General features: G+C 35.3%; 1 protein-coding gene across 1 annotated transcript in view; it reads left to right on the top strand.

Moving 5' to 3' along the window:
* Window positions 1-21,962, top strand: part of LOC149259747 (cytochrome P450 85A1-like) — a 33,632-nt gene extending 11,670 nt beyond the window's left edge. The window contains exons 4-9 of the mRNA XM_089377029.1: window positions 20,469-20,720; window positions 20,955-21,041; window positions 21,129-21,213; window positions 21,312-21,418; window positions 21,515-21,636; window positions 21,726-21,962. Of these exons, the coding sequence (XP_089233155.1) occupies window positions 20,469-20,720; window positions 20,955-21,041; window positions 21,129-21,213; window positions 21,312-21,418; window positions 21,515-21,636; window positions 21,726-21,819 (747 nt within the window). The 3' untranslated portion in view covers window positions 21,820-21,962. The remainder of the gene's footprint in view (window positions 1-20,468; window positions 20,721-20,954; window positions 21,042-21,128; window positions 21,214-21,311; window positions 21,419-21,514; window positions 21,637-21,725) is intronic.
* Window positions 21,963-22,597: the final 635 nt, after the last annotated feature.

The raw sequence follows: 22,597 nt of genomic DNA, 5'->3' as shown, positions 1-22,597 counted from the left end.
AACCAAAGAGACTCCGAATTTCCTCCCACAGGCTTTGGATATACAAGCAGCGACTCAGCAAGTGCTCCTGTGTCTCAAATTCCTTGTTACATAGAGAACAACAGGAGGGACCGATCACACCTCGTTTCTGGAGATTATCCCACGTCAAGATCCTACCACGGCACACCAACCATGCGAAAATTGTCACCTTCGGCCACCATTTTGCTTGCCAGAGTTTTTGCCAAGGCGTTGGGTCAGCCATGGCATCCTCCTTTGTTATCCAGTAGTATGCCTCTTTTACTGTAAACATACCTTTCGATGCTTTCCCCCAGCGAAGGATATCATTGCCTGGACGTATCCTAATTTTCCGCGTTTCTAATTCCCTGATATACAGTTGTTGAATGTCCATATTTATTCTCGCATGCCATTCTGAAGGTTTCTTCCATGCACGCCATACTTCATTTTGCCCTGCCGGGCGCCAATAATCCTGAACATATTCAAGGCCAGCCTGTTGTGCCCCAGCTTGAAGGTCGTGTAGAGTAGGATGGCTCTCCAGCTTGGCCCGTTGTTGCCAAGCATCCGGCCAAAAGCGCGCTAAATTTCCATCACGAACTTCCCAGAATGCGAAGTCCCGAACCAAAGTTTTGTTATGTCTTGCAAGCTCCCAAATGTGCGATCCACGTGGAGTTTCTTCTACGCGGAGGCGTCCTGCTACTATATGTGGCATACGATATTTGTGAGTCCAGATTCTTTTCCAGATATCCATACCCCCCTGCACCCATCTCCACCATAACTTAGCCCCTAAAACCTTATTAACAATCTCCAAATCCCTGATACCAAGACCACCCTCCTCTTTCCGTTTTATGACCTGTTGCCATGAGACCAATGTCCATTTTCTTTGCTGGTTGGGCCCTTCCCAGAGAAATTTACCGAAGATTTCCCTTAATTTACAGAAGACTCCCTTAGGAGCAGGCATAATGGATAATGGGTAGATAGGAATGGATAACAGAACTGATTTTAAAAGGACAACTCGACTTGCGAAATTCAATGTTCTAAACGACCAAGTTTGCAATCGTTTGCGAATCCTATCCACGAGAGGTTGCCAATTCTTTATACGCAATGAATTAATATCTAATTGTATGCCTAAATATCTAGTGGGTAACTCACCCTGCCGGAAGCCAAGCACACGAGTTAAATGGACCTTAACAGCAGCAGGTGTATTGAAAATGAAGGTACAAGATTTATCATTGTTGATGGCCATACCTGAAGTGGACATGAAAGCCTCTAATACTCGCTTAAAGCCCCTTACCTCTCGGAGTGATGCTTCTCCAAACAACATTAGGTCGTCAACAAATTGCTGATGCGTTATGATAAGGTCAGCTCCCCATAATCGAATGCCTTTGAGTCCTCCTATCCTGATCTCCGTCTTTATTTTCCTGCTTAAACCTTCCAGTGCCAAGATGAATAGAAAAGGCGAGAGAGGGTCTCCCTGTCTGATACCCCGCGAAGCCTTAAACAGAGTCGTAGGTATCCCATTAAGCAATATGGAGAAGTTCGGAGTGGAAACAAGGTTAAGAATCCAAACTATCCATCGATGGTCAAACCCATAAGCTTCGAGGACTGCTCGTAAATAATCCCAATGCAAATGATCATATGCTTTCGATAAATCCAGCTTCAGGAGCATTCCCGGTCACTTCCTCTGTTTTAAAGAATGTATCACCTCCTGGGAGACCACAATTCCATCCAAAATTTGCCTTCCCTCAACAAAACCTGTCTGCTCAGGCGCAATCAAGGTGGGTAGAAGAGGTTTCAATCTCTTCGCTATCACTGTAGATATTATCTTATAAAGTACATTGCATAGGGCTATTGGCCTGAATCCCTGTGGTTCATCCGATGACTGAGTCTTAGGGACCAAAGTGAAGAAAGTGGAATTTAGAGCTGGCCTTACTTGTTGTCGGATTCGAGATTCCTCCACCACTGCCAAGATATCTGGCCCTATAAATTTCCAAGTGGCCTGAAAGAATTCAATGGTATAGCCATCGGGACCCGGAGCCTTATTTTTAGGCATGTTCATCACAACTTCTGCTACCTCTTCCAGAGTAACCACCCGCATTAATGCCCTATTCTGGTCAGCTGTAACAGTTCTTGGGATGTCTCGATAGATATTAGTAATAGCCTCCCGGCGATCCTGCTGAGTTTCCGTGAGTACCCCCCGAAAATACTCCACTAATGTCTTTTCGATACCGGCCTGCTCCACCTCTCGTTCCCCTGCATCATTCTTGATAGAGAAAATCCTATTTCGCTGCCTATGTTGAATCATGGCTTGGTGAAAAAATTTTGTATTCCTCTCACCTTCTCGTAACCATCTAACCCTAGATTTTTGGCGCCATAAAATCTCTTCCTGTTTGCGACGCTCCTCTAACTGACTTATGAGACAGCCTTCCTCGCGACTGGTAACTTCATCACGCCCTTCCAATATTATTCTTTGCTGTAAGATCTCCAAGGCACCTTCCAACCGCTGCTTAGCTTCGTGAATATTTCCAAATTCTTTGCGATTCCAGTCCTTAATTTTCTGCTTGAGTTCCTTAAGCTTCAGCTGAACTGTATGCATACTTCCATTGCCGTGACCAGTGCATTGACTCCACCATAGTTCCAGTTGTTGAACGAATTGAGGATCCCGTAACCAAAAAGATTCAAAACGAAAAGGTTTTTTCCCTTTGATACTCTTGATGTCTACCTCCAAACGAATGGGCCAGTGATCGGAGCCGATGCTCGGGAGAATGGTAGCTTCAATGAAAACATCCCTGTTTAAAATTGACTCCGATAGTAAGAAGCGATCCAGGCGAGAGGCAATTTGGTGCTGTCCGCCACGCCGGTTGTTCCAGGTATGTACACCATTGATAGTATTAATATCCACTAAGTGTAACTCCCTGATCAAATCATTAAACTCCTCCATAAGTGAATCCTCTCGCCTAACCCCTCTTCGCTTTTCACCTAAATTGCGAATGAGATTAAAGTCGCCCCCAATCATCCAAGGAATGTGCGGCAGAAGGTTCCTAACAGTATGGAGGTTCCGCAAGAACGCCTGCCGTTCTCGATGAATATGAGGCCCATACACCCCTGTAAACAGAATACGGTCCCCCATCCCGACTAACCGAAACACTCCTGAAAGAATTCTTGGAAGAGAATACCAATGTTCGAAAATTACCTCCTCTGGGTTCCATAAAACTGCCAATCCCCCTGCTGTGGCAATTGCGTCTAGAGCCATAACCTCATAGCCAAGTTTCAGTTTCTTAACAACCTCCGCCAGCTGTTGACTTGCCATTTTCGTTTCCTGAAGTACCAGAATACATGGTTTATCTCTCATGACACGTTCCTTCAAATATCGCTGCTTCCCTCGACTATTAAGTCCCCGTATATTCCAGCTTAATACTATCATTTAAAATTTCCGAGGGTTTGGGACAAATACCTCAGACAGAGGTATCACCTTTCCAGAGTTTACCAGATTCTCACCCACTTCTTGAATTGATTCATTCAACGTGCGTCGCCCTTTCTTCCGACCAAGCTTACCTAAACTATCCCCTTCCTGAGCGTCATGCATCAGCCGCGAGTCTAAACAACCAGCCGTCTTCTCCTTGTACCGTTGAAAGGTTTCCTTATATAATTGTTTCTCATTCTCTGGGATGAATCGTTCATCCAATTTTTTCCACTCAGTAAGCAACTTTTTAAGAATATATTCTTCCTCATTACCCACTACCTTGAGAGCTTCCTGCCCCTCCGAAGTTGGAGCGATAGTGTTATCATCGCGAGCTTTGTCAGCGCTTTCCGGTTCCCGACTTGGGCTTCGACTCTTCCTCTTGCCATCCTTGATAATTTCCATCGGTGCACTGACATTGCTTTCCAGGTCCTGTCCAATGAGGGTGGTGTCCGTACCCTGAATGCCTTCGGCAACATCTGTTTGGAGAATAGTATACTGATTGTGACTGATAGGAAGGGTATTGCGGACCGGGTTGTGAACTTTAATATTCCCAGAAGGTGGTCGTCGTTTCCGTTGCACATCTTGAAAGCCAGAGGCTTCCCCAAGTTTCCTGTCACTTGGTGTAGCTGTATCCGTCATATCCTTTGTGGGCTTTGGGTGAGGGGGGTTAGTATTCCTCGGTTGGTCGGTACTCTGTGGGCAATCCCTGGCAAGGTGACCATAAACATGACAGCGGCGACAGCGAAACGGGATGTGCTCATAGTCAATAGGTTGCTGCCATATTTCGTCTTGATACTCCAGCTCAATGAAGTCTGGTAAGGGGGCTGAGATGTCCATATACACACAAATTCTTGCGTACGAGGTATATTTACCCCGCTTTGTGGTCTCAGCCACCTTAACAAATGATCCAATTGAGTTTCCAATCCCTTCTAATATTTCTGGATCCCAGAATTCATCAGGGAGCCCAAAGAGACGAACCCAGAGCGGTGCGGCTTTGATTTGCTCAGCCTCCGGATTATACCTGTCCTCCCAATACCGTATAAACAATCCTGCGTTATTCATAAAATAAGGACCCTCTTCAAACACCGCAGCCTTGTCCTGTAGATTGGCAAAAATGACTGTAAAGAACCCCTTTGCACCTAATTTGAGATCAATGTGGCCTCGTGGTTTCCATCGCTGTTGGATCCATCGCAGGAGATCCCGTTCAGAAGGACAATACCCGATGAATTTACAAATCAACGCATGGTCACGCATATAACAGCGATAATCCTCCAATTTGTGATTCGGGATTACATACCTGGGTTTCTTTTGGGCCCGTGGAAGGCATTTGTTGACCAGCCGTGCCTGCCACTGGTGCCCCATGACTAGAGTGCCATCACCGTCATCTAGAAGCGGTTCTTTCCCTCGACTGGTGCTGGATTGTCCCGCCGTGACATCCCGAAAGGAGGGGGTTTCACCCCTCCCCTGCCGTGTAGCCATAGCGAACCTCGAAATCGAACAAATATACCCTTGTGCAAAATTACGTAAAAGGCGATGTGCATTTATGAATAGGGCGGTGAATAAGGTGCATTTAATGGAGTATTTTTGAGATATGCTTAAAATGGTAAAGCGCACCAATATTAAATACACAATTTTGGATTGTACACCCAAAATATAAAACATCTCCTATAATCTACATGATTATTTTATAAGTAAAATTCATAAAATCAATTCTTTCACTTTCCCTTTTTTAATCCACTTTAACTATTATTTTTATTATTTTCATTAACTCATTAAAAAAATAAATACCTTTACGTTATTATTTTTGATCCACTTTAACTATTAATTATTTGAACGATATTATTTATCGTCTAAATAATATCAATTCTCCCGTACATGCAATATCCATAGTGTCATTTTTGGATACATAAGTATTTGTGTGCATTTATTAGGACACCTTGAACACTATAACTGTAAGGCTCATATTAATCTTTATAGATTATTTAGGTTTAGTTCCACATTACAATATTTATTTTATCTAGGAAAAAAAATTAAAATATAATATATTTTATTAACAGCACCAAGGTGAATTCATATGACCAAGGTTCTATTGTGATGTTCTACATTGTTCTTATCACCAATCTTTATGGTTTGCATTGAAAAAAAACACTATGACACAACTAATAGCCTAGTTGTGTATGATTGGATTTGATGACAATCATCACAGTCACATGCCAGTTCATTATCTTAGGACGGTTTTATTTTGCGATTTATTCACTTGTTTCCCACAACCAATGAAGCTGAAAATATCTATTTTCTCCTCAACACTCGTGTTTGTTCAATTTAGGTTTTAAGAATAATTAAACCAATGGCATTTATGGTGTTAGGGTTGTTACATATATAACATTTTTAGTTATTTCAAGCCACCATTATCATCATTTTCAATATCTATTTAATTTTATTAATCCCATCTATTGGTGTTTAGGAACTTATATAATACTAAGTACTGTTAAGTTTTTTTGGAATTTTTGGTTTATTGATGGTTGATTAAAAGTTTATGTGGAATATAATGAAGGTTTAAATGGAGTTTATGGGAAAATGGATAAATATTTTTAAATGTGTAAGTATCAAAATGTGTTTTCTAGTTGTTGTAAATTTTCATTTTCATTTCTATTTCAATTTCAATATTTGTTTATGTTTATTGATGTCATCTATTATTTAGGATCTCATCAAATAGTAAGTATTGTTAAGTTTTTAGGCATATGTGGTCAATTGATGATTGATTAAAGGCTTGTGTGGAATATGATGAGGTTTTGTTGACACCTAATCATCAAGATTGGGTGAATAACTGAAATTGATGTAAATAAATAATAGAGAATATGAATACTCACTGGGAGATGAAATGAACAGTCTCTCCCTCATGTATATAATAAACACCAACCTGAATGAAATCAATGAATTGTTTTTGAGGAGTTACTACCTGGTCTAACATAGTATCAGAGCCAGCACCATTTTTGGCTTCCCTCTGCTTTGCAACTCCCTATTCTGGCTATGTTCTGCATTGCATACAAAGCGCTGCTCCTTTGCTCTTCTCTGACAGTCTTTTATTCATATTCACCTACATATAGTATGCTGCACTACTCTGACATATAATCTTGATTCATATAATTCGCTGCCCTGACATATAATCTTGATTCATATAATCCGTTGTCCTGACATATAATCTTGATTCATATAATCTGCTGCCCTGACATATAATCTTCATTGTTCCAAGAGACTAGCGAGCAAGACTAGTAAGCCTGGATTTCATTTTGTTTCTAATTGATAGAATGGTGCAAGTGTGAAGGCGATACGTTGGAATGATATGCTAGTGTGTTACTGTTTTGAATGGGCTTATGTTTCATTGCGTTCGGTCGTGGTTACGTTTTTGAATGATTTACACCACACCTCTCTACTACGTTGACTGTGGTTACCATGGGGTTTATCCCATACTCTACATGATATACAACACCTAAGGTTTCACCTCCATATTAGAGCCCAATCTCCTCCCATACTTCCTCAACTCCACATCCATATCTCGTAATATAACAGCGCGATCTTGGTATCTAAGTAATCTACTCCCAGTTTGGTTGGTCGTATTACATTGGTTGAACGTTGTTTTATGTTAAATACCACCCATATTATATATCGCTTGATATCATTGTGATGCCACTGCGATTTCGCTTCTGGCTTTTTTTTTATACCTACTCCACTTAATACACTTCCGCTCCCATCTATTACAATGAGCATTGTTCATTAAATGTTATTGGCAATACTCCATGCTGTGTTTTTTTAATATAACTGTGGTATAATCTAGCATACCATAGTCCTCTGCCACTGGTTCATATAATATAACAGCACCATCTCCTCCCCTCGTCACAATATTAAACATTCAGCACATATTTTCCAGTGGAAGTTTTTTTTACAGTATGAATTCAATCATATCTATTGTGGGAATAGTTCTCACTAGCAAGGAGAACTATCCTGAGTGGTCTCGGATGATAAAAAACACCCTCATTTTCAATGAGTTGTGGAAAGGAGCATGTATTGGAGACGGAGACAAAAATCCAGAACAGCCTACCTCAGACAAAGAGCTTGCCATTTTGGAAAATAAGAATAGAAAAGCCTATGCATTAATTGTAGCACTTATAAGTGAAGAGGTGAGTCGTCATATTTAGCCATTTTCAACTGCTTTCGGAGCCTTACAAAAGCTGAAAGAAGTCTATGACTCACATTCTGCACTTGAAGTTGTTCAACTCATGATTAAACTCTTCACCCTTGAATTGCAAAATAATGATCCTCTTGCTCTTGCATCCAAAGTAAAATCTATAATGCATGATATCAAAGCCAATAAGGTTGAATTGGATATTCCTCTTATCACTTTTCTCAAGGAACTTTATCCTACTTACTCCAATTATCTTGAGTCATTGCAAGAAAATGGAAACCTCAAAGATATTACCTTTGACTCACTTGTGAAAAAATTTGCTGCAAGAGAGAAAGCTTTTGGAAAGAAAACAACCCCTGAATCTTCTGAAGAGGCTATGTGCCTTGCTCATAAAGAAAAGAATTCTTCTCAAGATACTTCCAGAGGAAGAGGTGGTCGAAGAGGAAGAGGAAGATATTTCAGAGGCAGGGGGGCAGACAATCTCAAGGAGAAAAGTCAGATTTTCACTGCATACGCTGCAAAATAAATGGATTACATGATGCCTCTACATGCAAGTTACCTTGGGACAAAATTAAGCAGCAAAGAAACCAACAGAAAGTTAAAACTAATGACACAGACAAAGGTAAAGCACTTGAATCCGCTCATTATGTTTTGGCACAATGCAATATCGAAGTAAATGAAGATTTATTTAATGCTTCACTTGCTTCTTGGAAAAATGATTGGTTGGTTGATTCAGGAGAAACTTGCCACGTGACTAATAGAAAGTATTTTTTTGAAGAATTTACTGACAATGTTGATGGAGTAGTATACTTTTTAGACCAATAAAAAATCAAGCCATTAGGGCTTGGCACAATCAAGCTCAAATTGCCTGGTCTTCCAAACTTTATTCTGCATCATGTTCTATATCTCCCACAGCTGAAGAGAAACTTGTTGTCCTTTGTCCACATCCGACAGCAAGATCACTCCATTCATATGTTTGATGGCAAGCTTGAGGTGAGAAAAGCATTTGACCACTCACTTGTCATGAGGGGAATAGAAGAAGAAAGGCTTCTCAAGTTGCAAGGTACCTCTGCTCGTGCACAACATTTCTCATACAATTCTCATTATGAAGAAGGTACACTTCCATCAAGTTTATTATGGCATGCTATATTTGGACATTTGAACTATGAAAGTCTCTGCTTGTTGAAGAAAAATGGTGTTGCTCGTTTGCCTACAATTCCTAGGAAATTTAAGCAATGCGATGCTTGCATTCTAGGAAAGCATAGCAAACAGTCTTTTCATGATTCACATGCAAGAGAACATAGAAAATTTGAACTCAGTCATTCAGATTCATGTGGTCCAATGCCTGTTCCTTCTGCAAATGGAAATAAATATATGATGACATTTATTGATGACTACACCAAAATGTGTTGGGTTTATTTATTGAAGAACAAATTTTATGCTTTTCAAACATTCAAGAAATTTCATAAATGGATTGAAAATGATGCACAATCTCATATTGAGTCTATTCGCACTGATAATGGAAAAGAATATACATCAAATGAATTTGAAAACTATCTTCGCCAACATGGGATAAAACATTAAACAATCGTGCCTTATAATTCCCAACAGAATGGTGTCGCTGAAAGAATGAATAAGACAATCTTAAATATGGCACGCTCCATGCTCTTCTTCAAAAATGTTAAAATAATGTTTTGGGCTGATGATGTTCTATGTGCTGCATATATAAATAATAGATGTCCATCTAATGCTATCAGAAACAAGACTCCCTATGAAATGTGGTATGGGCACATTCCTTCAGTAAAGCATCTCAAGGTCTTTGGTTCCACATGTTATGCCTTGATACCAAAGGTACATAGACATAAACTTGGTGCCTAGTATGAAAAACTAACTGACCATCTTCTGAAACTCAATTTCAAACATTATGATCTTGATGATGCAACTTTATTTGTCAAGAAATTTGGAAAAATAGTTGTATACCTTATGGTATATGTAGATGATCTTTTCATGACAGGGAACAATGAAAGCTACATTGCATCCATAAAGAAGGAAATGGGGAAAGGTTTTGAAATGACTGATTTGCCCTATGTTCATTACTATCTTGTTATTGAAGTAAATCAACATCCGAAGTCCATATTTCTTTCCCAAAGAAGTACATTGGAGATCTGTTGATCAGGTTTGGCATGACAGAATGTAATCCTCTTACTACTCCAATGGAACAAAGCTTAAAGCTCACATCAATTGAAGGAAAATAATTTGAGGATGCAACAAAGTATAGACAGCTTGTAGAAAGTCTCAACTACCTAACTACTACCAAACCAGACATTCCGTTTGCTGTCGGAATCCTCTCCAGGTTTATGCAAAAGCCTTGTGAGGGACATTGGTCTATTGAAAAAAGAGTTCTAAGGTACTTGAAGGGAACTCAAGACTTTGGAATCAAGTATACACAGGTGGATGACTTCAGTTTGATTGGATACTCTGATTTAGACTTCGATGGAAACAAAGAAACTGGGGTATCTACTTCAGGATATGCTATGAGTCTTGGATCAGGAGCTATCTCCTGGAGATCATGCAAACAATCAATTCTAGCAGATTCCACAACAAAATCAGAATACGTGGCAGCAACTGAGGCAACAAAAGAAATTGTGTGGCTCAGGAAAATTCTTGAATATTTGCAGGTAAAACAAGTACAATAAACTCCACTCATGATTGACAATACCTCTGCAATAAAGTTGGCCAAGAACCCAAAGTTCCATGATCAAACGAAGCACATCAATACTAAATATCATCTGATTCGACATCATGTTGAGGCCAAAACAATCCATCTCTGCCATTGTTCCACGAACGAGAAAATTGCAGACATCTTCACCAAAGCACTAGGAAGAGAAAAGCTTTAAAGATTCAGAATGATGCTTGGACTCACTAACATCCCTTCAGATTAAGGGGGGAATGTTGACACCTAATCATCAAGATTGGGTGAATAACTAAAATTGATGTAAATAAATAATAGAGAATATGAATAGTCACCGGGAGATGAAATGAACAGTCTCTCCCTCATGTATATAATAAACACCAACCTAAATGAAATCAATGAATTGTTTTTGAGGAGTTACTACCTGGTCTGACAGGGTTTAAAATGAGGTCTATGGGGAAATCGAGAAAGCTTTTCAAATGTTCAAGGATTGAGATCTGATTTCTAGTTGTTGTGAATCATCATTAGCATTTCCAATCCAATCTCAATATCTATTTCTTTCAATTAATGCCATCTATTTGCATCTAGGACCTCATCTAATAGTAACTAATGTTATGTTTTTAAGAATCTTTAGTTTACTAATGATTGATTAGAGAGTTGTGTGTAATATGATGATAATTAAGAATGGAAATGGACAAAGTTTAACAAATATACAAGGATTGATATATGTTGTCTGATTTAATTTGAAATATTGGTTGTAATATCTCATTACCTAAACTTAATTTAGGAGGAGAAACACTATTGCACTGAGAGTATATCCATCTAAGTTTATTGAATTCTCTTAAAGTGATCCTTTTACTTTCTTCAAGGTCATGATGACATTATTAGCGATGAGAATGGAGAGGATGTTTTTATAGGGTGTTATAATTTAAAATTAACAATATTGCTTATGATGGAGATGGGGATAGAATTAAAAATTACCTCTATGATGAGGTTGAATCCTTCACCCAATAGGTTGAGGAGGAATGCCAAGTTCTCAAAGATATATTTGATATCAAAGACATTCTTGAGTCCAAACATAAATGACATAGTTCATATTCTAGGCTAAGTATCATTGCTATCTTTATAATTTATTAAATTAAGTCATGAAAGCTAGAATCCTTTGATGGATGTTTTTTACTTAGCACAATTAAAGATACAATACATTATTACTTGTGTAGTTTTTATTGAAATAAGAACTAGACTTGAAAATTAGTAGGACAACAGCCTTCTCTGCTCTCTCAATAATCAATATCATTTCATGTTGCAAAAATCGTAGCCATATCCACAAATGCTTGAGAATATTGGAATTGATGTAATTCATTGTGGAAACCCTAAAGATATACTTTTTCTATCATTTTAAAATTCCCTCCATGAGAGTCATAGAGAGTTTCCTCATCTCTAATATAGGATTTGGATAACTTATTTTACATGTGATGTGAGGTCAAACACCCTTCTTCCTACTGCTTAAATATCCAACATATTGTGCAATAGTTTACTCTATCAAGGCAACTAAGATTGGTTATCAAGTGAATAGGTTGTTGAAGAATGATTAAAATATTGAGAAAAAAGTTAATCAATTGCTAAAGCATAATTTAAAAGTTGGAAAACGACTTTTTTTCTCTTCTCGTAGCCTAGTTATAATTTTATATTAATATGGTACAAAAAATATTATAGGAAATGTTTTTTTTGGTCTGTCATAAGTTGAAGCCAAGCCATAGAAAGCTTGAAAATAGAAACCATTGTTCAATTGTTCTTATAAAACCAAAACTAAATCTATAGAGGTTCAAGAACTCATACTTAGTATAATAAAATGAGAATAACATGAAAATATGCAACAAAAAATAAATAGACATCTAAAAAGAAACATAATTAGACTCAAGAATAACTACAGAGATCTGATAGTATGGGAGAGGGAGGCTCCTTAGCTAGCTTGTTTCCTTATAGCTTTGTGAATATTCATATGTGATAAGGTTGGATGAGGATACCTGTGAGCCATGGGTATTATCTAACAATATTGAGTGATCCTAGTCACTAGGTTTCCATTTTGAGACTTTCATGCTAACCCTAAAAATAATGCTAAAAATTGTTTCCAACTTAACTTCTAGCAACATCATCTTGTTTATAAGTTCCTAATGCTAGGATTGTTTCTCTTCTACTATTTGAGCTATGAGTTCCTTTTTGATCTCGTGCACTTTAGTTGCACTAATTTTTTTGGTGTATTTGGGTCTAGATCATCCAAAATCAAAGATCCTTTTTTGAAACTCCTATTTCATCTAATCTTTTGGAAATTGTCTATTTTTTTTTATATATTGTCTTATTCATTATTTCCACCTCCTCCTTTATTGTTGAGGGGAAATTTCCTTGCAATAGATTCTCAACATGGTGGGAAACTTTCAATACCCTTAGCAAATGTGGAAAAGATTATACAAGTCTAGAAGGTGGGGAGGAAGATATTCTCCTCCTTAGTATCATTTTACTAGATTCTAGACTATCCTTGATAGCTAATTTATCTATGTTCTAATAGGTATTACGGTTGAGGATGAGGTGGGCCACACCAAATGGATAACTTGGCCAAGGCTTACCTGAGGGATAGGAGCATAGAAAGATAAAGGAAAGGTAGTGAACCAGGAAATGAAATTTTGCCCATAAGTCCATGGGCAATGACTCACTAAAGAAAAAGAAACCCAAAAATACTAATAGAGACAAACTCAAGGATGAGCCTACTTACACCATCGTGATAATCTTATCTCAAAATCATAATCTATCAAAATTCCTCTTCATGGGATAGAACTTCCTCCTGCTTCAAATTGAACACAACAAATAAACCTAAGCCAAATTCAAAATAAGACTAAAATTAGTATGAAAAATAGACACCAAAAGGATAATTGTACTTATAAAATGAGAGATAAAAATAAAAGAGGGTCCTAGTCATATGAGCCTGAGTTACACTACATAGCTTAGTCTAACCCATCACTAAGAAAATCTTCTCTACAACCCCAAAATCACTACAACCCATAGTCATTATTGCCCATTTTTCTATGAAACCAAAGACATATTAGCCTCAAACTCCTTTGGAAAACATACAAGTATGGCATGCATCCCCTTAGTGTCCCTTTATACCCACTTAGATGAGTCTCTACTACTTTGTTGCCTCATAGAGACCATGTTTTATTACCATCAAATGCCTCTTAAAGGCCACATGTCATCCCAATTGAGGAGTATTGTTTACTTGGTTGATCTCATAATAATCCTTACCTATATTATTAGGGATCCCATCATTCCAATTGAGCACTATATCCCCTACCTAAAGGATAGACCCTTGAAAATTGACTAGGAAATGAACCATCCTATTCTATATTTTATGCACCCATTAATGTAAACCATGTTTGTTTCCATTTCACACTAAATATTCTTCATGGATTGGGTAATTATTGAGGAGTTAACTTCCACTAGGAGTTAATAATAACAATCATGATTTTGCAATTTCAGTCCTTCGAGGAGACCTCAAAGATCCATTACATTTTTAATGATTTTTCCCAAATGTGTGATGAAAACAAGGATGATATTTCTAGAATAATTTGAGAAAACATCACTTGGACCCACAATTCTAGGATTCTCTTTATGTTCCCTGTGAAATTTCAACTTTATTTAATTTTCAATTCATTTGGAGAGAATATTGGGACAAACTTTTATTGGTTTAAGAGAGATATGGCCTAGTGTAGGAAGTTGTTTTTGGTATTATCAATTAAAAAGATAATATTTTGATTACCGTACAACTTCTTGGCTTCTATAGGCCATGAGATGGACTTGACTAATTCCTTGATGCTCCCCTAAATAACCAACTATATATCTTTGCTTTTTCTATGTAACTTTTTGAATAATTTTTTATTTAATTCCTTCCACACGACCCATAATAAGAATCATAGAAGCATGTATTCCACACTCTATTGGGAATTAGGTTCTCAAATAGTGAGGATCTCTGGTTCTCCAAAGTCAAAAACTTCACTTTCCTAGGATCCTTCTTACTAGAGAGGGTTTCTCTTTCATCACACATCATGTTGATTTCAGGATAGTAGTTGAAAAAAATTCTATATTGTTTCCTCACATATTTTGCAATATGCAGCAAATATAGGGACCTTCAAATCCTTTTTTGATGAGTCTATCCCAATTAATACTTTTTGAGATAAAGGAATTATGATTATATCCTAGTTCAAATATTTGCATTTCAAAAAAAACATATAGGATCCTTCTTGTAATGTCCCCTAATAATAATAATAATAACAATAATATAAGCAAATAGATAATAAACAATAAAGAAAAAATAATAATGGTAAATATATAATAAATAATGAAGAAATATAATAATAACAAATAAATAAAATAGTAAAGATATCTATATATATATATATATAGATAATAGTAAAGTTATATATATATATATATATATATATAGTAACAATAAGTAAAGTTACCAAAAAGTAAAAAATGGAAGAAATAAATTAAGAGAAAATTTAACTTAAGTAAAACTTAAAATAAAATGTAAACTTAAAATAAAAATTGCATGTTCACACATGAAACGTGTGCATGCGGTTCCCTTTCCAATGTTTGGTCTATTTAATAGACGCTATGGAAGATGAGAGATAATTCCATCATCTATTCTCTTGGGAGGAAAGTTTTGTGAGACAGAGGATTCCCTGGGAGTAGTACATTGATTGAGAGTTTGGGGGTGGTCAGTTGTAGAAATATTATGTGCAACTGAGCCTATGGTTGGGTGGAGATTCATCCCCAAAAATTTGTTGCGGTCAGCAGGATACAAATAATGTTCAACTCCGAAATTACAAGTAAGGAATATCATCGCTACAGGGAAGTTGCTTTTGCTCCTATTTCTTAAATATTCTATGTTAATTAGTCGAAGAGAGGTGTGTTGATTGTAAATCACATAATTGATCTAATTAGTTGCATGTTTTAATTTCAGGGTTGTTACACTTCCAAAGAAATTTGTACTTGGATTCTTTTTATAATCATATTAGACTATGAATTGCCCACTACCCTAATAGCCCCATCACAATATATATTCATCCATGTGAATGTGGATATATTGACCTTTGAGGTGTTCATATAGAAATGCCCCAACTTTTGCTAAGACACCTATAGTCTAGCCTTCTCTTAAGACTCATGATCAAAAGACTACTTGCTAGTTGGGACTCGTGTTAGACTAATACTGGTGTATAAGGTATCAACCTTGGTTAACCAAAAGAGCATATGTATCCCTAATATTTGGATGCTTTTCCAATTTGGCCTTTTATTATCATGCATCATTCTAGAAATGTACCAATGTGCTTGCTCTAACTTTCCAAAAATAATTACATTACACTAGAGATTTTCCATTGTTAACTTTTACGACTAAGGCCAAAAAATAAATTTAGGCTATGGCTGCCCATCTAGAAGGACCCCACATGAGCATGGCATCATTAAAAAATTGTTAATGATACAATGGGTCAAAATTAGGTCATAATTTGATGCATTTGGTCGGTCCTTCTAGTAGAGTATATTTGATGTTGCTACCTATATATCTTATTGTTATAATGAATAAGAAGGGAAAATAGATCTTCCTACCAAATGCCTCTAAGGGGGTTAAAATTTTCTAACAAGGAGGCATTCTCTAGAATGGAGAGAAATTTTAAGGAGAATATATTACAAATCCAAAAGGTGTAATCACTCTATAAACTGATGGATTTTAGCACACTTCAAAGGAATTTCCAACTAAACCTATCATAGGATTTTGAAATATCTGACCTGACCATCATACCAGGCGTTTTGTTGGTTTTCAAGGAGTCAATGCCCTCATGTGCAACAATTATACCATATAAGAGATATCTTCCTTCTATGTACCAACCCTATTCCTAAGAAATAATCTTGCACGCGATGGGCTTTATGTGGTTAGCAATGATTTTGGTTACAATATTGTAAATAACATTGCATAAGGAGATGGGAAGATACTTATCTATCTTTTTTGCATTCTGGTCCTTCAATATGAGAGTGATAAATGTTCAACTAAAGGATATAAATATGCTTCAAGAGGCACTTACACATTCCACCACCTCCCAAGCCTCCTTTCTGATCCTTAACCAATAAGATTGAAAAGGATTGGTTGTGAAGTTGTCTAGCATAGGGAATTTTTTTGTGCCATGTCTTGGATTATATGAGAACCTTATTTGGAAGAAATATAAAAGAATGGATTATCAACTTTTTTCGAGACCATAATGGGATGATATGTTGAATTGCATCTCGATTGCCTTCCAAAAGCTTAGAAAACATCTAGCTAAAGAGATCTCTTAGATGTTTTTTGATATCTTGATGTTTTTCCAACTTTTTCTATGTGGATGATTTGATACTGGAGATGTGATTTTAGTTTTTTTAGTTGATCATGGAATTTTTTAGTCGATCATGGAATTTTTTTAGTGAAATCACATTTATTGAGCCATATAACTCTTGATTTATGCCTCCAAAGGGTTTCCTCTTGTTGATCCATGGTAATCAACTCATTTTGGGCATGTATTTATTGTTGAAAAGGTTATTTAATTTTATCATTTTGGATGATATATACCTTGGTCCTGTCTATTTCCTATTCTATCTAATTTTGTGTTTAGAAGAAATCACAAAAGACATCCTTGTTCTAGATATTTATGGGTTGTTTAATGTATTTTAGTGTTTTATACAATTGATACATCTTATAGTTTATTATATGGGTGAATTAATTCCACTAAATCATTAGGATTGGTAGAAAACGAAGATGTTATGGAAAAAAATTCTCAAATTTGAACATTTTTGTCTTTAGAGAAAAGGAATTGTCCCATGAGAGATTAATCAATGAATGTTAAAACATCGAGAAAGGAAGTATTTCTATTATGAGGGTGAATTAACTTTTTATTCGATCCATAGACACTAGAAATCAATCTAACTTGACAAAAAATTCATGGGTTTCTCCCCATTTATTGTTCCAACTATGACTCCCATTGTTGGTTTGGATGACAACTAGTTTTAACTTGTCAACGAAGCCCTTAAAGGCTAATCTATCATTTCCTAGCCGCTAATGACCACATTTAAGTTCCTATACTGATGTTATCATGTTAAAATATTCCCCAAAAGTCTATGGCTAGTAAAAAATAAGATTTTGTTTATGGCCTATAAACTATCTAGGAAGGGTCCTTTGTGCATTCAGTTAATTCATCCATAATCATTTTTGAGGCATTCATTGGTATGAAACACAATTTCATTAAAACTAATTATCAAGATGTTGGGAAAATTAAGTAGGGGTTCCAACAATATCTTGGTAGTACGCCACAAGATGTCCAGACCCCTAGCAAAATCATTATTATTAACAACCAGTATTCCATAATCTATCCAACACTTTAGAACAACTATGATCATTGAGGTTTGATCATATTAGTTTTCTTTTAGGATGACCAACATAGGATTTTATTGTGCTATCCTATGCTCTATTAATCACTTCTTAATTGTTTCATTAATGCCTCTAATGTTCTGAGAAATAATATTCATTTAAAAAATTGGGTTGTTATGAAAAGTACCTTCCTAGTAGGCTTATAGCATTTTGCATAGAGTCAACCAGTAGTGCTTTTGTCTCCTCCAAATTTTTCCTAGATGATTTTTTTTCTTTCACTTCTTCTCCTCTATCAAAATATTCTATTTGCGCTTTGAGTGGTGTAGTTTTTCTTACTAGATTTCCTTGAGGGTAATCTCCTTAGGACTCATCCCTTAATATATTTTTTTGTTTGGTAAAGTCTCATTGCATATTTTGTAGTTGTTGATGGGTGATATTTGGTAGATTTCACTCTCCATGATAACCAATGAGAGCCAATAAATAAATTTCTAGCTACTTAGGTTCCATACCTTGCCCCTCCTTGTCATATTCTCAGGATGAGTGTACCATCTCATTTATATTTAGTTCTTGCGCTTCCTTTTGAAAAGCATCATTACATAGATATGCATCATGAATTCTATTCTTTTGAATTTCGTCATCCTTTGAGTTGATCCAAACCTCTACACTATCATTCCAATTTCCTTTAGAGATTTCCCCAACCTATAATTTTTCCATCTATATTTCCTAGCACTTGGAAGCTATTTCTTGTGTTAATTTTCAATAGAACAAAAGGGGTGTTAATTTTCTTACTATATTTTTATTTTGAAAGGACATTGGAGAATTCATTTCTATCTGTTACCACCTTTTTTTTATTTGAGTTGGGCCCTATATTTAGTCGTAAATCTATAGAAACATTTCCATTATCATGACATTTGTGACATTAGAATGGGATATGCTCATAATCTAGGGTTTAAACCCATTATTATTAGGGGAATTTTGAGGAAAAAGATGAGGCTCAAATAAAAAAGTCTACTAATAAAATTAACTTTAAAACAACCAATAAGATTGAAGATGTTGATGCCATCCCTAAGGGTAAATATTTCAGAGGGAAAATAAGAAAACTACTTTTTTTAATTGTATTTTTGGCTGATCTCACTATAGATTCACTCAAATGTTAAGAGTAGACAACCGTTGGATGAGGAATTAAATTTCACATCTAATAAATACCCACTTTGCATACTTCTGACTAGATCCACACCAAGGAGATAATCTACAAGGAGATAAACTTAAAATACAATAAAAAAGAGTAGTTTCATTTATTTTTTTTAATTCATAAATCTGATTTTATTATTTTAACTATTATTTATTATTTTCCTTAGGATGCCCATTTTAGACCTAAAAAATCCCTTGATGTCATCTTAAAGGACGATTTTTGTAGATTTTGGTAAAGCCCTTTCCATGTTCATGTCAACATAGATTTAGGTGTAAGAGGTGTATCTCCCCATCCTTGTCGATTTAGATATATTGAAAAATGATCCTAGATTATTACTTCTTCCCTCTAATGTTTCCTTCTCACAAAATTCCTATGGGAGAGAATACAGCTAGATCCATACTTAAGCCTCTATAAAATATTCCACCATTGAGTTAAATCACTTTATCCATTATTTTAAATGTATCCTAACAAAATTAAAGAAATATGGGAATTATTTGAGTTCTCTTACCCTATCTTCTACATATGAAAAAATCACTATAAAAAACACTTTTATCCTAGTTTCAAGTTTACTTAACCTTCGGGCCTCCCTCTAGATTAGATCTAACTCATTAGAGGTTGATCTAAAAGCCATAATACCTATAAACCTGCTAACTAAAACATGCATTTCATGTCTTATATGGAATGAACTATATTGTCAAAGGTGTATATCCATTGGCCTCTATCATATAAGAACATCCCTAAATTTCCTCCCACATGTGGTAAACTATGGCTCTACCAATTTGCGAATTTGGAAAACATCATTACATGGGGTAAATTATAACTCTACCAATTTGTAAATTTAAAAAGCATCATTAGATGCTAGTCTTCTAATGCTAATTCTAAAGACAATTCCTCCAGCCGAAATGTTTCCTTTCATATCATCATAATGTCTTTTCATTGAGGAAATTTCATGGACAGGCCTCATATGCTTAGCATACAAAAATTTAGGAAATAGACTAATCAACACCAAAAGCACAAGCACAGGGAAATAATTTGTGTGCAACGAAGAGGCTCATTTATTAGAAAATATCTTCTATAATGAGATATTTTATTCACTATTTGATGCCAAAAATTTCTGGTTCAATGTTAGAAAATTATATACTCTAGGGTAAAATCCAATCCCACAATGAATTATGCAAAAATCTGTCTACATTTATCTCCTGGTTCAATGTTAGAAAAATATATACTCTAAGGGTAAAATCCAATCCCACAATGAATTATGCAAAAATCTGTCTACATTTAAAAGTAATAAACATAAAATCTGTGTACATTTATGTCATAGTGGTAGAGTTTTTCATTTGTATTATTAAAAGTAATAAACATTTTATCTTAATATAAGTGGGAATAATGAATTTTTAAAGCTGACGTAAACGTTGCTTAGACAAATGTTTTTATATTTTTATGGAGGCATATGAAACATTGAATGTGACTGTCAATCACGAATTTTGTTTCCATGTGCAGAAAAGGCAGGTGTTGTTTGACCAAATCAAAAGCATTATTGAGGAGAGGAAATTGAATATGTCATCCTATGATTCATATGACGACTTGTTATCATCCATACTAAAAAATGGATCAGAAAAAGAATTCACAACAACCCAGATCGTAGATTTAATTGTGCAGTCGGTGTTTGCTTCGCTTGAAACTACACCAAAGATAATGGCTTCAGTGGTGCGGCATCTATCTGAAAATCCACATGTCATTATAGATCTCAAGGTTAGTTTACTGACTATTGAAAGTCCCCATATCATTCTAGATCCAAGGTTAGTTTACTGACTATTAGAAAAATATTTTATCGACACCACATGAATTGTTTCATAAAGAGCTCTGCTACCACATGATCAATTAAATGATATTTTACAGTGTATTTTTATTTCCATTGTAGATTTAGAAAATATTTTATAATTTTATAGTCAGAAGCCATTATTTTACATTAATTATATGGTTCAGGAAGAACACGAAACGATCATCCAAGCCAAAGAAAACAACAAGAGTCTATCATGGGATGACTATAAATCAATGGTCTTTACTAAAAGTGTAAGTTATCACTGTTACTACCAGTCTCTTTCTTTTAGGGTCCCTAATGAGAAAATGAAGAAATAGATTCATTTTTTTTCTTTTCAGGTGATCAAAGAGACATTAAGATTTGGGATGCAACCTCTCAACAATATAATGTTTAAAAAGACTATCCAGGATGTAAAAATTGAAGGTAAGGAACATTTCTACTCTCCCGATCAAAAAGATTGCACCAAACCATTTTATAACCGTGAGTTCTGACAAAGCCACTGTTATTGTTCTTATCTCTAGGATATACAATTCCCAAAGGATGGACATGCATAATATATGATTTAGTCTCCGACATGGATAACAAGTACTGCAAAGACCCTCTTTCCTTCAATCCTCAGCGGTGGCAGGTGTCATGAGATTTGTCCTTGCCTTGTGAACTTGATATTAGAATGAATTATATTTACTTTTCTACTTAGCTTACCATGTTTGGTTATAAATTTCAGAGTAAGGAAATGAATGAGGTGCCCTTTTTAGCATTTGGAGGTGGTCCTAGACTTTGTCCTGGAAATGAGTTGGCTATGTTGATTATGTCATTTTTCTTACATCATCTTGTGACAAGATTCAGGTAAGTTATCTGTAATATATTAACAAAAATAACATGATTAATTCATGTTGGTATGATTTAAATATTAATTTTTATCAATTTTTTGACAGATGGGAATATCTTCCTTCGAAATCTGAGTTAAGGTGGTTTGATTCACCCTTGAACTCATTATTGGATTGCAGGATCCACGTAGAGAATCGTTGAATCTAAAATTAGTGAGATGAACAACCACCAAAGTTTGGTAGTTGGAAAGAATAAATGAAATCATTATGAGTATATTTTTTTCGTTATTGATATTTTTAAATTAAAATTGATGAGATGAACATTCGATGCTCCTTTGTTGACATCAAAGAGTAAATTGAAATAATTGTCAATATTGTTTTATTATTTATAGATTATTTTTTTGGTTAGTTGATATTTTAAAGCTAAAGTTAAATAATTGAGTTAATGATTATTTCAAATTTGAAGATATTAAAACGATGGTAACATTTTTACTTCAATTTAAAGTTTGTATTATTTAAATATTAAAGACAAAAGTAGAAAAATGCACTTTATAGATATGAAGTGATTTATCACTAAATAGTTATATGCAACATCTAAAATAAAAGAGAGTAGATTATGAATATATAAATATATATTTAATTTGTTTTACTTGAATTATATTTTTTAAATTAAAATAGAGGAAACTTATATTATTTTAGAAAATTAGATTGAATTTAGCATTTATATATATATTGTAGAATGATTTTCTTAATTTATTTGAAAATATGTTGAGATATATATATAGGGTGTAGAGTCAGATTAATTGGTATGTACATAATGGAAAAGAGGGAAATATAAGAATTTATTATTTTGGATAGATAAAAAGTGTTTATATTAAAATAAACCCCAAAGTGTTTATTAAATAATTTTACGAAATATTAAAATAATATATATATTTTTTAATTAAATTATTTCACATTTTGGTTTTGAAATAAAATAT

Source organism: Pinus tabuliformis, chromosome 6, assembly GCF_031772625.1.
Source record: "Pinus tabuliformis cultivar Carrire ecotype Pingquan chromosome 6, CPIR1, whole genome shotgun sequence".
Taxonomy (NCBI): domain Eukaryota; kingdom Viridiplantae; phylum Streptophyta; class Pinopsida; order Pinales; family Pinaceae; genus Pinus; species Pinus tabuliformis.
This window is presented reverse-complemented; position numbering and strand designations above follow the sequence as displayed.